We start from the raw sequence: 12674 nt of genomic DNA, 5'->3' as shown, positions 1-12674 counted from the left end.
AAATTATATACATCATTATACAAACAAGCCTTATGCCCAGCAACCCTGAACACTCTCGGAGGCCCACACCCTGCTGTCTGTACTCCAGGGGTGGGAACTGTGTCACACCATCCCCTCCACAGCCATGCAGAACTTGGCACTATTTATTAATTGTTGATCTTGGTGCTTGCGCTAACAGTGTTCTGTTCAGAAAGTCTTTTCCTGTGCCGATGAGTTGAAAGCTAATCTTCATGTTCTCTTATATCTGGTTCAGTGTGTCTGGTTTTATGTTGAGGTGTTGTGTGTAGTTTTATGCTCTACCTGCTTGCCTTTGCTCTGGGAAGTGACTGAGCTACCAGCCCCCTCCCAGCTTCCCTTAAGTCCTCGGATAAAAGACACACACACACACACACACACACACACACACACACACACAGTTTTTCAATTTCAATTTGCCTTCTGGCACAATTGCTGGGTACTACTGTCTTCAGCCTAGAAAAGCTTGCCCTTGCCAATTTCTCCACCTGCCCTAAACCTCAGTCGCTAAACCCCTCTGACCACCTACCTGTAGAAGCAGCCTGTGTGGCCGCTCCATTTTGAGATCTCACATGGTTGTCAGGTTCTCATCTCTCCAACACATGGTGAACTCTGTCCTCGGATCAATTGGATCAGACTTTAGCCTCAGAACCACTCCCTACATTGAGGTCTTTGATCCATTTAGAGTTGAGTTTTATGCAGAGTTGTAAGTATGGATCTATTTGGATTCTACATACAGACACCCAGTTTGACCAGTACCATTTGTTGAAGATGCTGGCCTGTTTTACCTCACTCCTAAGGTTGTAGCTTACCATGCCCAGATAGCTGCTCTGAGCCCAACACGAAATGGGGGACTCCCTTTTCTTAGTAGGGCTTCCTTTTTTCTGCCTGATCTGGGGAGCCCAACCCCAAATCTTCTACCTGAGGAATATCACATACTCTGTGGCAAACCTACAAGTTCAACTTCCTCTTTTCACATAAGAATCTGCCCAGCAGGTGCCTGGGATTCCTAGAATGCCTCTCCATATGAATGAGGCATCCACAGAACTGTAAACTCCAACCAATGAAACTTCACCCTAAGAAGAACCGCTCCTACTCTCCAAGGTTCATATATAGCCTTGTTCTCCGTGAATGAAGTATATGCACACACGCTGTTTCATTGAAAATTATCTAAGAGAGCTGTTTCATTGGATATTGTCTAAAAGAGCTATAACACTAAAATCCTCGTGGAAGGCCTTTGCCAACCCAGCCCTCCATCCATACTCACTTATGGCAGGACTAGGATCCTGCAGACCTCGCCTGTTCCAGAGGATGGGAAACCACAGCTGGCCTCCAACACACTTACACTGGCCGTCATTCCAATGTGTATTTCTGGTTTGTTTAATTAAAAAAATCAAGTGTTCATAGGTTGTGTAGGCATTTCCATTAATCTATGCAAATACCATATTTGTTTTTGTGTTAGTACTATAGCTCTGTGGTACAATTTGAGACTACGGATAGTATACCTCCAGGAGCTTTTTTATTATACAGTTTTGCTTTGTCTTCCAGATGAAGGGGAAATTGTCCTTTTAAGGTCTATGAAGGGTTGCGGTAGAATTTTGATGGGAATTGCATTGAATCTATAGATGGATTTTGATAGCATGATCATTTTTACTATACCAAACCTACAGATCCATAAGCATTTTTTCATCTTCTGTGATATCTTCAACTTCTTTCTTTAAAGTCTTAAAGTTTGATCATACAAATCTTTTGCTTGTTTAGTGTTACCACAAGATAGTTTATATTTTTAAGGCTATTATAAAAGGTGATATTTCCCTGATTTCTTTCTCAATTTGCCATTCGTATATAGGAAAGGAACTTAATTTTGTGAGTTAATTGTGTATCAAGATATTTTGCTGAAAGTGTTTATCAGTCAGTAGAGACCTGTTCAGTTTCCATGAGTTTGTAAGTGGGTATTTCTGTTGTTCATGTCTTTTTAATCCATGATGGTCAGACAAGGATGCAGGGCATTACTTCAATGGTTTGATTTTTGTTTTTGTTTTCAAGACTTGCTTTGTGACTGAATATGTGGCCAGTTTTGGGAAAAGTGCCATGAAGAGCTGAGAAGAATGTATGTTTCTTTGTGATTGGGAGAAATGTTCTGTAAATATCTTTTAGGTACATTTGGTTTATAATGTCAGTTAGCTCCAGCATTTCTGCCTCATTTTTGTCTGGGTAGCCTATATATTGTCAAGAGTGGGGTATGAAAGTCTCTATCAATGGGTGAGGGTCAATATGTGATTCAAGCTATAGGTAGTGGGTTTTTTTGTTTTTTTGTTTTGTTTTGTTTTGTTGTTAATGAACTTTGGTGGCCTTGTGTTTGGTACATATACATTAAGAATTGCAATGTCCTCTTGGTGGAATTTTCCTTTGGGAGTACATATTGTCCTTCTCTTTCTCTTATGATTAGTTTTAATTTAATGAGTATTTTGTTAGATATTAAAGTGGTTACACCAACTTGTTTCTTAGGTCCATTTGCTTTGGATATCTTTTTCTATCTTTTTACCCTAAAGTAATATCTTCGATGTTAAAGTGTGTTTCTTGCATACAGAAGTAGAATGGAACCTGTTTTCACATCTATTCTGTTAGTCTGTGTCTTTTTATTGAGGAATCATGACCACAGGTATTGATAGTGATCAACTAACAGTGTTTGTTGGTTCCCATTATTTTGTTGTTGTTGTTGTTGTTGTTGTCGTGTATGTATGTTTCCACTGTTTTGATTTGCTGGTCTGGGATTATTTACTATCTGTGTTTTCTTGGGTATGGTAAACCTCTTAGGTTGGAATTTTCCTTTTAATGCCTTCTGTAGTGCTGGATTTGAAAGCATATATTGCTTAGATTTTATTTTGTCATGGAATGTTTTTTGCCCCATCTATTATGATTGATTTTTGGGGTATAATAACCTGGACTGTCATCTGTGGTTTCCTAGAGTCTGTAGGAAATTTTTCCAGGTCCTTCTTGTTTCTAGAGACTCTGTTCATAAGTCAGGGATTTTTCTAATAGGTCTGCTTTTAGGTCTTTTTCTGTTGCAGCTTTTAATGTTCTTTCTATATTCTGTGTATTTACAGTTTTGTTTATTATGCACCACAAGAATTTCTTTTCTGGTCCAGCCTAGTTGGTGTTCTGTATGCTTCTCTTTTTTCCCCCCCTGGAGCTGGGGACCAAACCCAGGGCCTTGCGCTTGCTAGGCAAGCGCTCTACCACTGAGCTAAATCCCCAACCCCCTGTATGCTTCTTTTACCTTGATAGGCAGCTCTTTCTTTAGATTAGGAAAATTCTTCTATGATTTTGTTGAAAATATTTTTTATGCCTTTGACCTGAGTTTCTCCTCCTTTCTCTATTTCTATTATTCTTACATTTGGTCCCAGATTTCCTGGGTGTTTTGTGCCAGGAGAGAGTTTTATAGATATAATATTTCTTTGACTGAAGTATCCATGTCCCCTATCATGTCTTCAATACCTGAGGGTTTTTGTTCTTCCACATATTCTTTTAATGAGGCTTGCCTCCTCATCCCATTCAAGTTCCTATGGTTTTCATTTCCAGACTTCCTTCAGTTTGGATTTCTTTATTAATACTACTTCCACTTTGAGGTCTTGACCTGGTTTGTTTGTTTTCTTTTGTTGTTTGTCTGTGTTTTCCTGGATTTCTTGAAAGGATTTATTCATTTCTTCTTTAAGGAGCTCTATCTTATTCAAAAGGGTGATGTTAAGGCCCTTGTCTTGGGTTTGCAGCCATGCTGCATTTCTCCAGGCCGACTGTAGTAGCTCTTGAGTTCTGGCGGGGACATATTTTCTTGGCTCTTGTGTGTTTATGCATCTGGGTTTGGGAAGATTATAATTTGAGATCTGTGTGGGCCAATGGAGATGGGGGCTGAGGAGTAGGGTTGCAGCAGGTGTTCTGCGACATAGCTGGTGATGAGACCAGGGGCTTGGATTTGAAGGAGCGGAGGGGGATGTAGAAGTCTGCGGTTAGCCTACCTGCTTCCCTGGCTGGTCTGACAGCATGTTCCTAGGGAGTGGCTGCTTGTGGGTGGGGCTGGGATTATGGGATGAATGGGAGGAAGGGAGACTGGAGGAGAAAGTCTACTTGATCCATTAGAGATGGGGGTCAGAGAACAAGGGGAGAGCACAGCAGGCGTTCTGCTACAGAGCTGTGAATGAGACCATTAAGAGTGTCTTAAAGAGTTGTCTGTGCATGCTCTTCAGATCAGGGTTTTGGTTTAAGATAGTGCCATAGTCATTCCATCAGTACCAGTATGGAACAACTAACTGGAGTTGCCTTTTTTATTTATTATAAAAAGTATTTATCTTTATTCTATATGCATATTTTTTTTTTTTTTTTGCCAGTACCACACATGCACCTGGTGACCTCAAGCCAGAAGAGGCTATTGGAACCCTTGGAACTGGAGCTACAGATGGCTGTAACCTATAACTTGGGTGCTGGGGACTGAACTTGGAGACTCCGAAAGAGCAGTCAGTGCTCTTGACCTCTGAGCCACCTCTCCAGCACCGAAGTTCCTTAAAATATTAAAAGACAGAACTGTCACAGGCCCTAACAATCCCAGTTCTCGGTCTCAAAGCGATAGTTACATGCCCATATTAATGGAAACGCTAAGTAGACACAGTACACTTAATGCTAATGGTATAAATAAAACCAAATGTTAACCTTTAATGTTATACTTTGTTATCTTTGAAACATTAGGCGCTGCGCTTTGGCTGAGGAGTATAGGAATCAACTTCGGATGCAAATTGCCTACCAGCAGCAGGCCCGAGAAGCAGAAAAGGAAGAGGAACGCCAAGAATTTGAAGCAGGGCTGGCCGCAAACCAAGTCTACGTGGACAAAATACAGAAGATCCTCGCTGAGCATCAAGTTCTGTCCCAGAATGTTCATCCCATGCGCAGGGCTTACTGTGACAAGTCTCCTCTATAGTTTTATACAGATCAGTGCGTGTTTTTCTGGGTCTTTCACTATTTTTAACTACACCTTTTAACTAATGGATAAACTCGTATTCTCTGAGGTTGTATACTTTATTAGACATAATTTTCTTTCTTCAGATAAATTTGTTCTTTGGATACTAGTTAACTCTATATTGCTATAGCAAACTACCCAACATTGTCAGCTTAAAAAGAATAAAGATTTATTTTAGCTTCTGGTAACAGAGGGGTTGCTGCGCAGTTTGTGTGGTTTTACAGGCTGCGAAACTTGTCTGGTGCTTTACCAAAACCCTGGAGACAGGAATTAGTAAAGAAAAAGGGGGTTGTCTATAATTTGGGCCATGTTCTGGTTCCCCTGCTGTGATAAACCACTGACTAAACGTAACCAGGGGAAGAATGTGTTTTTCTTACATTTTCAAACCACATCCATCACTGTGGGAAATCAGGCTCAAGACAAGCAGGAACTTGAAGAAGAAACCTTCGAGGAACACTTTGCTGGAGCACTTTCTTGCTCAATCACAAGCTTATGATTAGCCTTAGCTTCTCATACAGCCTAGGAAAGTGCTGCCCACGGTGGGCACTCCTGCATCAACTTGTTATCCAGACAATCCCCCACAGACATGGCCACAGATCAATCTGATCTAGGCAATCCCTGGGTAGAGGTTTCTTCTCTAAGCTGTTTCTAGGTAACGAGGCCAACCAGGACAGACCAGAATTGGATGCTGCTGCTGTTGCTGCTGCTGCTGCTGCTGCTGCTGCTGTTGCTGCTGCTGTTGTTTCTGTTTTGTTTTTGTCAGTTTCTATCTTTAGGAATGAAAGGCTACAATCCAGACCAGATTTCTATTCCAGCCAGAGCCCTGGTAGTAGCTCTGAAGGAGTCTGTGACTCTTCAGCTAACAGACTACCAGGTGCCCAAATTTCTTATCTTGGAAAGTGTATTTACAGTAAAGGAAACGTTGGGTGGGAGTGGAGCACAGTTCTGTTCCGCACTTCTTCCCTGTCTTCCTACCTGAGACTGTGAGAGCCTAGCTATAAGTTCAGGCTAACACCACTCGCATATCAGAAATCTACCATGTATGCCTAAGTCCTCTCTTTAGAGCCCCTGCCATGCTGTTGTCTATTTGTCCATAGCATTAATAATTTTTCTAATAATCTTATGGTGAACAGTCCATCTCAGTGTCCTTCTTGAACCCACACCTGAGATCTTTCATTCTCCTATGTCATTATTACAGTAGATTGACAAGACAAAGCAAAAAAGACAGGTATGTAGCCTTAGCTTTGAAATAAGTTATCAGAATCCTTTTCTGCCCTTCTCTGGCAGTTTGCTTCAGGATTCTCTTACCCACAGATGAAATTTCCTTGGAAAATTTAATTTCTTGTTGTTTGACCCCTAAAGACCTTGAAAATGCTGGGCAAAGGCTCTGCCACTTGGCCAGGTCCCCAGTCCTCTTATAAATAAATACATAAATATAGAAATAAATAAATGAATGAATGAATAAATAAATAAATAAATAAATAAATAAATAAATATAAATATTGAGCTGTGGTCTTAGTTATCCAGGCTGACCATGAACATGTGATCTTACCTCAGCCTCCAGAGTAGACAAAATTAAAGGCCTGGCCACCAGGCTAGATCACAACTTGATTCTTTAAGGTCTCTGTTGTACTGTCTCCAGCACTGTCCCTGTGTCTATGACAAGACAGTTATGTGAATGGAACAGAAAACAAGTAATAGGAAGGGACCAGGAACAAGGCATGCACTTTAAAGGAATGCTGCCCCAACACCATGAGTCACTTCCTCTGACAAGATGTTCCCTTCCGTGGTTGTACCACCTCCCAATAGTGGATACAAATATTAAACACATAATTTAGAGAGATGAAGTCTCAAAGCAAATGTCCTAAAAATAAGAGCAAATTCCCCCAATTTTTTTTTTTTTTGGCTTATTATATATAAGTACACTGTAGTTATCTTCATACACAGCAGACAAGAGCATCAGATCTCATTACAGAAGGTGGTTGCTGGGATTTGAACTCAGGACCTCTCGAAGAACAGTCAATGCTCTTAACCACTGAGCCATCTCTCCAACTCTGCCCCCCAATCTTTTAAACAATCACACTCCTAACTTTTTGGAGCCTGACCCAGTGGCTCATGATAAAATAAAGCCAACTCTTTGATGACTTCCGGCCCCTCACCTCATTTCCCAGTCTGAGGAAGGGCAAATGGGGTTATAAAATTTACTGCATAACAAAGTAGGGAGCTTCACACCTATTTTCTATTCAAACAACTCCAAATGGCCTTGGACACAAGTCTAGCCTACCCTATATGGGGAGTTCCTGGCTAGCCAGGGTTACATAGTCTCAAAATAAAAAGTTAAAGTAATCTATCTTCACTATAAAAAGATTCCACTCTCCATCAGGGGTTCAACTTTCCCTCGATCCCTCTCTCTCAGAATATGACAACTGTATTTCTGTCTGTGGAAGCCAGGTACAGGCAGGGTGCACAGTAGGATCTCAGTTGGCAATGAGTTCATGGGCAGTAAACAAAAAATAAACACCCAGGAGCAGCTATGGAGAACTGGCTTGTTTATTAGATAGGAAGGTGGCCAGGGTCTCTGGGAAAAGGTTCTTGTGGTTGTGTACAATTGGCCAGGGCGGGGGTGTTGGAAGACACTTCATCTATATACTCAGTGGCTGTAGGATCCTGAGGGCCAGGAGTTGGGCTTATAACATCAAATGAGGAGTAATGACTTATAGCTGTCAGCCACTATGGTTCTACATTTGCCTATAATGATTATCATTTGTTAGAATGCTTATTTGGAAAAAAGATTTAAAGGATCAAGAAAGATGGTTTTGAAAGCCTGCTGACCTGTTTGACCCCTGTAGTTCAAGATGGAAGGAGGTTACAGATACTTAAAAGCCTTCATGTATCCAAATACACTCCAGCACTGGCTGGTGTGACTGAGGAATGCCATCATTTCCTGAGTCCATTTGTTTACATTGACGCCTCCGTGCTCTAGAATCAACCCTCTCCCCAAACAGTCACATGTGCTGCAACACACTTGAGGTTTTCCTGACCTTGACCATGGTCCAGATGTGCTAATCAGAATAATCAATGTTTCCACAAACTTAACATAAATGAAGATAACTGGAAAATGTATAAGTCAAAGGTAACTGTCACGTTATCTCTGAAACAATTACTTTGTTCTTCCAGAAACAAACATTTCAAGGCTATTCTGACTCTCATCTAACTTTGCTGTGAGGTATTGAAGGACCCTAGAGGTTTTCGCCAGCCTTACACCCACCTGCCTCTGGTCAAGGCTAGGCCAAGTTCCGTTCTCCACCCACAGTTCTCCAGAGGAGCAAGAACATTCTTTAAAAAAAAAAAACACAGAATGTACTGACTGATAGTTGCCTGACCCTCTGGTCCCAGGTAGAGTTCCAATGCATGTCATAATCTACACATGCTTGCTAGCCAATAGATTTAAAGATCAATATGCTTAGCCAATAAGTTTAAACTGTAACCCAGCTGATGTAACCTATACCCCTAAAAAGTATAAAAACTGCTTGTTATAGTCATTTGGGATCTCCTTCTAGTCACTCACCTTGAAGGACTACTTGAGGGTGGATCTTGTCGTGATGGAAAATTTTGCATCAGTCTGAGTCTTGGTGTCTCACTCGGGGGTGTCTCAAAATAAATACCACTGATCAAGGGGGTCTGGGCCTTACCATATGACCTTTGTAATTTTTGCCTTGTAGGTTGAACCCCTGAGTTTTGGCACCAAGAGACATGGAGGCATCGTCACCAGCTAATGAAGGACTCACATGCTTTCAATTGGCTTAATCGATATGGTTGTCTGCACCGTTCTTTGTTGGTTTATTTCAATTCCACATACACTAGTAATAAGTAAAGCAGGCAGGGTGTATGTAGGCAAAAAGGCCAAGAATACCCTGCTCCTGGCCTGACTTTGATCTTCTAGACTTGGAAATCGCCACCCCTATGACTCAGGATTCATGACCAAAGATAGTTCGTGGCCAGCAATACTCAGGCTTTTCTGTACTTTTCCACTAGCTCTCTGTACATGCTCTAAAAAACCCTATAAAAAGGCTTCCCCTTCACCTAGCTCTCTGCTGTCTCCAGTCAGAGGCAGATACCATTCTGTTTTTCTCCCAAAAAATCTTTTGCGTGAGGTGAGATTTGTTGCATGTTATGACTTCGTGCTATTCCTTGCCTCCCAACCTCCAAGATGCCCTTCAGCCAGAAAAACCCTTTCGGTATGCTTCATGAGCAATCCCAGCACTCAGAAGGAAAAAGAAAGTAGATTTCTGTGAGTTCTAGGACAGCCTGGTCTACATTGAGAGTTTAGGGCCAGCCAGGGCTACATAATGAGACCTTGTCTCAAAATAAAACCAAAGTAAAAAAATAAAAGGGGTTTGTAACAATTTTTGTCTGATACTTTGTTTTTTGTTTTGAGGCAGGTTTTTTTTTTCTCTCTCTCTCTCTCTGGGTGTCTGGAACTAGCTTTGTAGACTAGGCTTGACAAAGATCTGCCTAGATTCACCTAAATACTTTTTCTGTGTTCTTAGTCTCCTTTTTTCCAGCACAACAGATCAACAGGTTAAACCGAAAGACCCCCGGTGTGGGGAGACCCTCACTCAAGTCTTGGGATGACGCGACCCCCCCAAGAATTCACACAAGACAGTCCTTGCTATAATCACATGAGGTTTATCCATAGGAACCAGTGCACTGGGGTTGAGATTCGTATCCCACGCAGGGGCAGTGGAGTTCAACGACCAGTAGCTAAGAGAAGGGGAATTTAAAGGAAGAAACCACAACCCAAGGGGGTAGGGAGGGCGTCATTGGAAAATGTCGAGAATACCAGTGAAAAATCACAAGGAGGAGCTTCCTGTTTCTCAAGATTGTTTAACTTCATGGTCCGCTAGTTCCTGTGAGAAGCTTCATGCTTCTCAAGATTGTTCTCTAAGATTTTAATCTAACTTTATGGTCCGCTAGTTCCAGGAGTTGTCGAACCAGCCGATGTAATTACCCATTCTACGGTCCTAGGAGAAGCTTCCTGGAACATACAATCCCAGGGCCTAACCGTTTTTTTCTTCTACTCTGAACCTTTGTCTAGGGGAGGGAGGCAACCTTAAAACTTCTACCTTTCAAAACCACTGATTCAGTTGGTGGCGTACCCAGTTTTTCTGACTCGCCCACTGTATCTACTTCTTTTGACCCTTAAAACCCACAGGAAAAGGGATCGGGAAACAGTAAGCTGTCAGAGGTTGGAGACTAGGAAGGCTGAAAAAAAGAAGACTGGAAGTTGGGATCAAGAAGTCTGCATGAGCTGATGGATTACACAAGTTTGTTAAGCAACACAGCATCTTACATACTGTTTTCAGGTGGAAGTGAACGGGTAAGGATTGTAGACAGCTATCATACAATGGGGCAAAATTCGCAGGAAGCTATTCAAGCAATGTACAAAGGGAATGTAAGAGTCCATGGTTCACCAAAGAATGATACCTCAGACTCAAATAGTATCTAAACATAAAGGGTGTTTTATTCTGCAGAAGTCCTGCATGCTGGGGTCTCCCATTACCAAGATAGACAACCAAGTGAGCTTGCAGGCCTGATTTAAAGCCCATTAGGGAATTCCCGGGTAGGTGAACTCTATGTTAATCTGTTGGATCCATCTCTACAGACATTCCAATACCGGGGTAGGGGCTGGAAACTTCCTTGGGAGGTCTGGAGACTGTTACTGAGGATGTCTGGAAATTGCTGCTGACTCATTGTCCTTGCCTCAGGCCAGGTGTCAGAGTAACAGTTGACCTGAAATTACCAGGACAATCTCAAAAATGAGACGTGAGACCTGAGATCGATGCAATAGCAAGAGGATTATTATTATTCCAGCAAGCTGGAGTCTGCCTACTTCTCAAGGAGAGGAGACCCCGAACAATTCGTTAATATGAAAGACCCCACTTGTTCCTCTTTCAACCCCTTCCTCTCTCTATCCTGTCCTTACCAAGAAGGAATCTCCCAAAACTACATCCAAACCCAAGCTGGTGCTTCCGGAAGATTCTAACTCTCCCCTTATAGATCTCCTATCTGAGGAACCTCCTCCATATCCTGTTTCTACAAGTTTGGCTCAGGAGGCAGCAGCAAGACCGCCTGCCCCCCCAGAGGCTGAGGCAGCATTTTCCCCAATAGCAGGGAGACTGCGCCATAAGTGGGAAGCAGCACCGGATTCAACCTCTCAGGCCTTTCCCCTTAGACAGGGAGTGGGAGGGCAGACCCAGTATTGGCCCTTCTCCGCGGCCGACATCTATAACTGGAAGCAGCACAACCCCCCTTTTTCCAAGGACGCAGTGGCCTTTACTGAACTAATAGAATCTGTTTTACTCACACTTCAGCCCACTTGGGATGATTGTCAGCAGCTCTTACAGGCTCTCTTGACTTCGGAAGAAAAACAAAGGGTGTTTCTGGAAGCCAGGAAGCACGTCCTGGGGGATGATGGGCGTCCTACTCAGCTGCCTGATGCAATTGATGATGCGTTCCCACTTACAAGGCCGAACTGGGACTTCAATACGGTTGACGGTAGGGGACACCTACGCCTTTACCGCCAGTTGCTCTTAGCGGGTCTCCGAGGGGCTGCCCGGCGCCCTACCAATTTGGCTCAGGTGAATCAGGTATTAGAGGGGGCCGATGAGACCCCCTCAGCTTTTTTAGAAAGACTAAAAGAGGCCTATCGCATGTATACACCCTATGATCCAGATGACCCAGGGCAGATGACGAGTGTCTCTATGTCCTTCATCTGGCAGGCTGCGCCAGATATTAGGGCTAAGTTACAGAGATTGGAGAACCTACAGGGTTACACGCTGCAGGACTTGCTTAAAAAGGATTTTTAATAAGAGAGAGACACAGGAAGAGAAGGAGGAAAGAGTACGTAGGGAGAAAGATGAGAGGGAGAGGAAGAGGAGCAAGGAGCTGAATCGGATTTTGGCCGCCGTAGTTCAGAGTCAGGGAAGGAAGGGAGACAGGAAGGGAATTCGAAAGGGGCTGAAGCTGGACAAGGATCAGTGCGCCTACTGCAAGGAAAAAGGACATTGGGCCAGGGATTGCCCTAAGAACCCTAAGAACTCCCGTGAACCCCGGAAGAAGTTAGAGACCTCCCTTTTGACCCTAGATGAAGACTAGGGAGGTCAGGGCCAGGAGCCCCCCCCCCCCCGAGCCCAGGATAACTCTTGAAGTTGGGGGCAGCCCATTACCTTTCTGGTAGACACTGGAGCTCAACATTCAGTCCTCACCGGGCTCATGGACAGCTCAGTGACTGGATGGCCTGGGTGCAAGGAGCTACTGGTGGCAAGACATACCGATGGACTACAGATTGCCAGGTTCAGTTGGCTACTGGTAAGGTGACTCATTCTTTCCTACATGTTCCGGATTGTCCATACCCTCTGCTGGGCCGTGACTTGCTTACCAAACTAAAAGCACAGATTCATTTTGAAGAAGGAGGGGCCCGGATAACTGGCCCTCATGGGACCCCTCTCCAAATTCTGACCCTTCAATTAGAGGACGAATATAGACTATATGAACAGGGGCACGACAAACCACAAACTACAGAAATAGACTCTTTTAGAGGACGAATATAGACATATGAACCGGGGCACGACAAACCACAAACTACAGA

At 43.1% G+C, this 12674-nt stretch overlaps 2 protein-coding genes across 2 annotated transcripts in view; both read left to right on the top strand.

Annotated features, from left to right (window-relative positions):
- The window catches only part of Cfap53 (cilia and flagella associated protein 53), a 65418-nt gene extending 60256 nt beyond the window's left edge, over nt 1–5162 (top strand). The window contains exon 8 of the mRNA XM_032885413.1: nt 4756–5162. Coding sequence (XP_032741304.1) covers nt 4756–4984 — 229 coding nt within the window. The 3' untranslated portion in view covers nt 4985–5162. The remainder of the gene's footprint in view (nt 1–4755) is intronic.
- A 5268-nt stretch (nt 5163–10430) lies between these two features.
- Nucleotides 10431–11892, top strand: LOC116884387. Its single transcript, XM_032885499.1, has 2 exons — nt 10431–10478; nt 11014–11892. The coding sequence occupies exons 1-2, from the start codon at nt 10431–10433 to the stop codon at nt 11890–11892; spliced, it is 927 nt and encodes a 308-aa protein (XP_032741390.1).
- The last annotated feature ends 782 nt before the right edge of the window (nt 11893–12674 follow it).

The sequence above is a fragment of the Rattus rattus genome, chromosome 15 (assembly GCF_011064425.1).
Source record: "Rattus rattus isolate New Zealand chromosome 15, Rrattus_CSIRO_v1, whole genome shotgun sequence".
NCBI classification, from domain to species: domain Eukaryota; kingdom Metazoa; phylum Chordata; class Mammalia; order Rodentia; family Muridae; genus Rattus; species Rattus rattus.
This window is presented reverse-complemented; position numbering and strand designations above follow the sequence as displayed.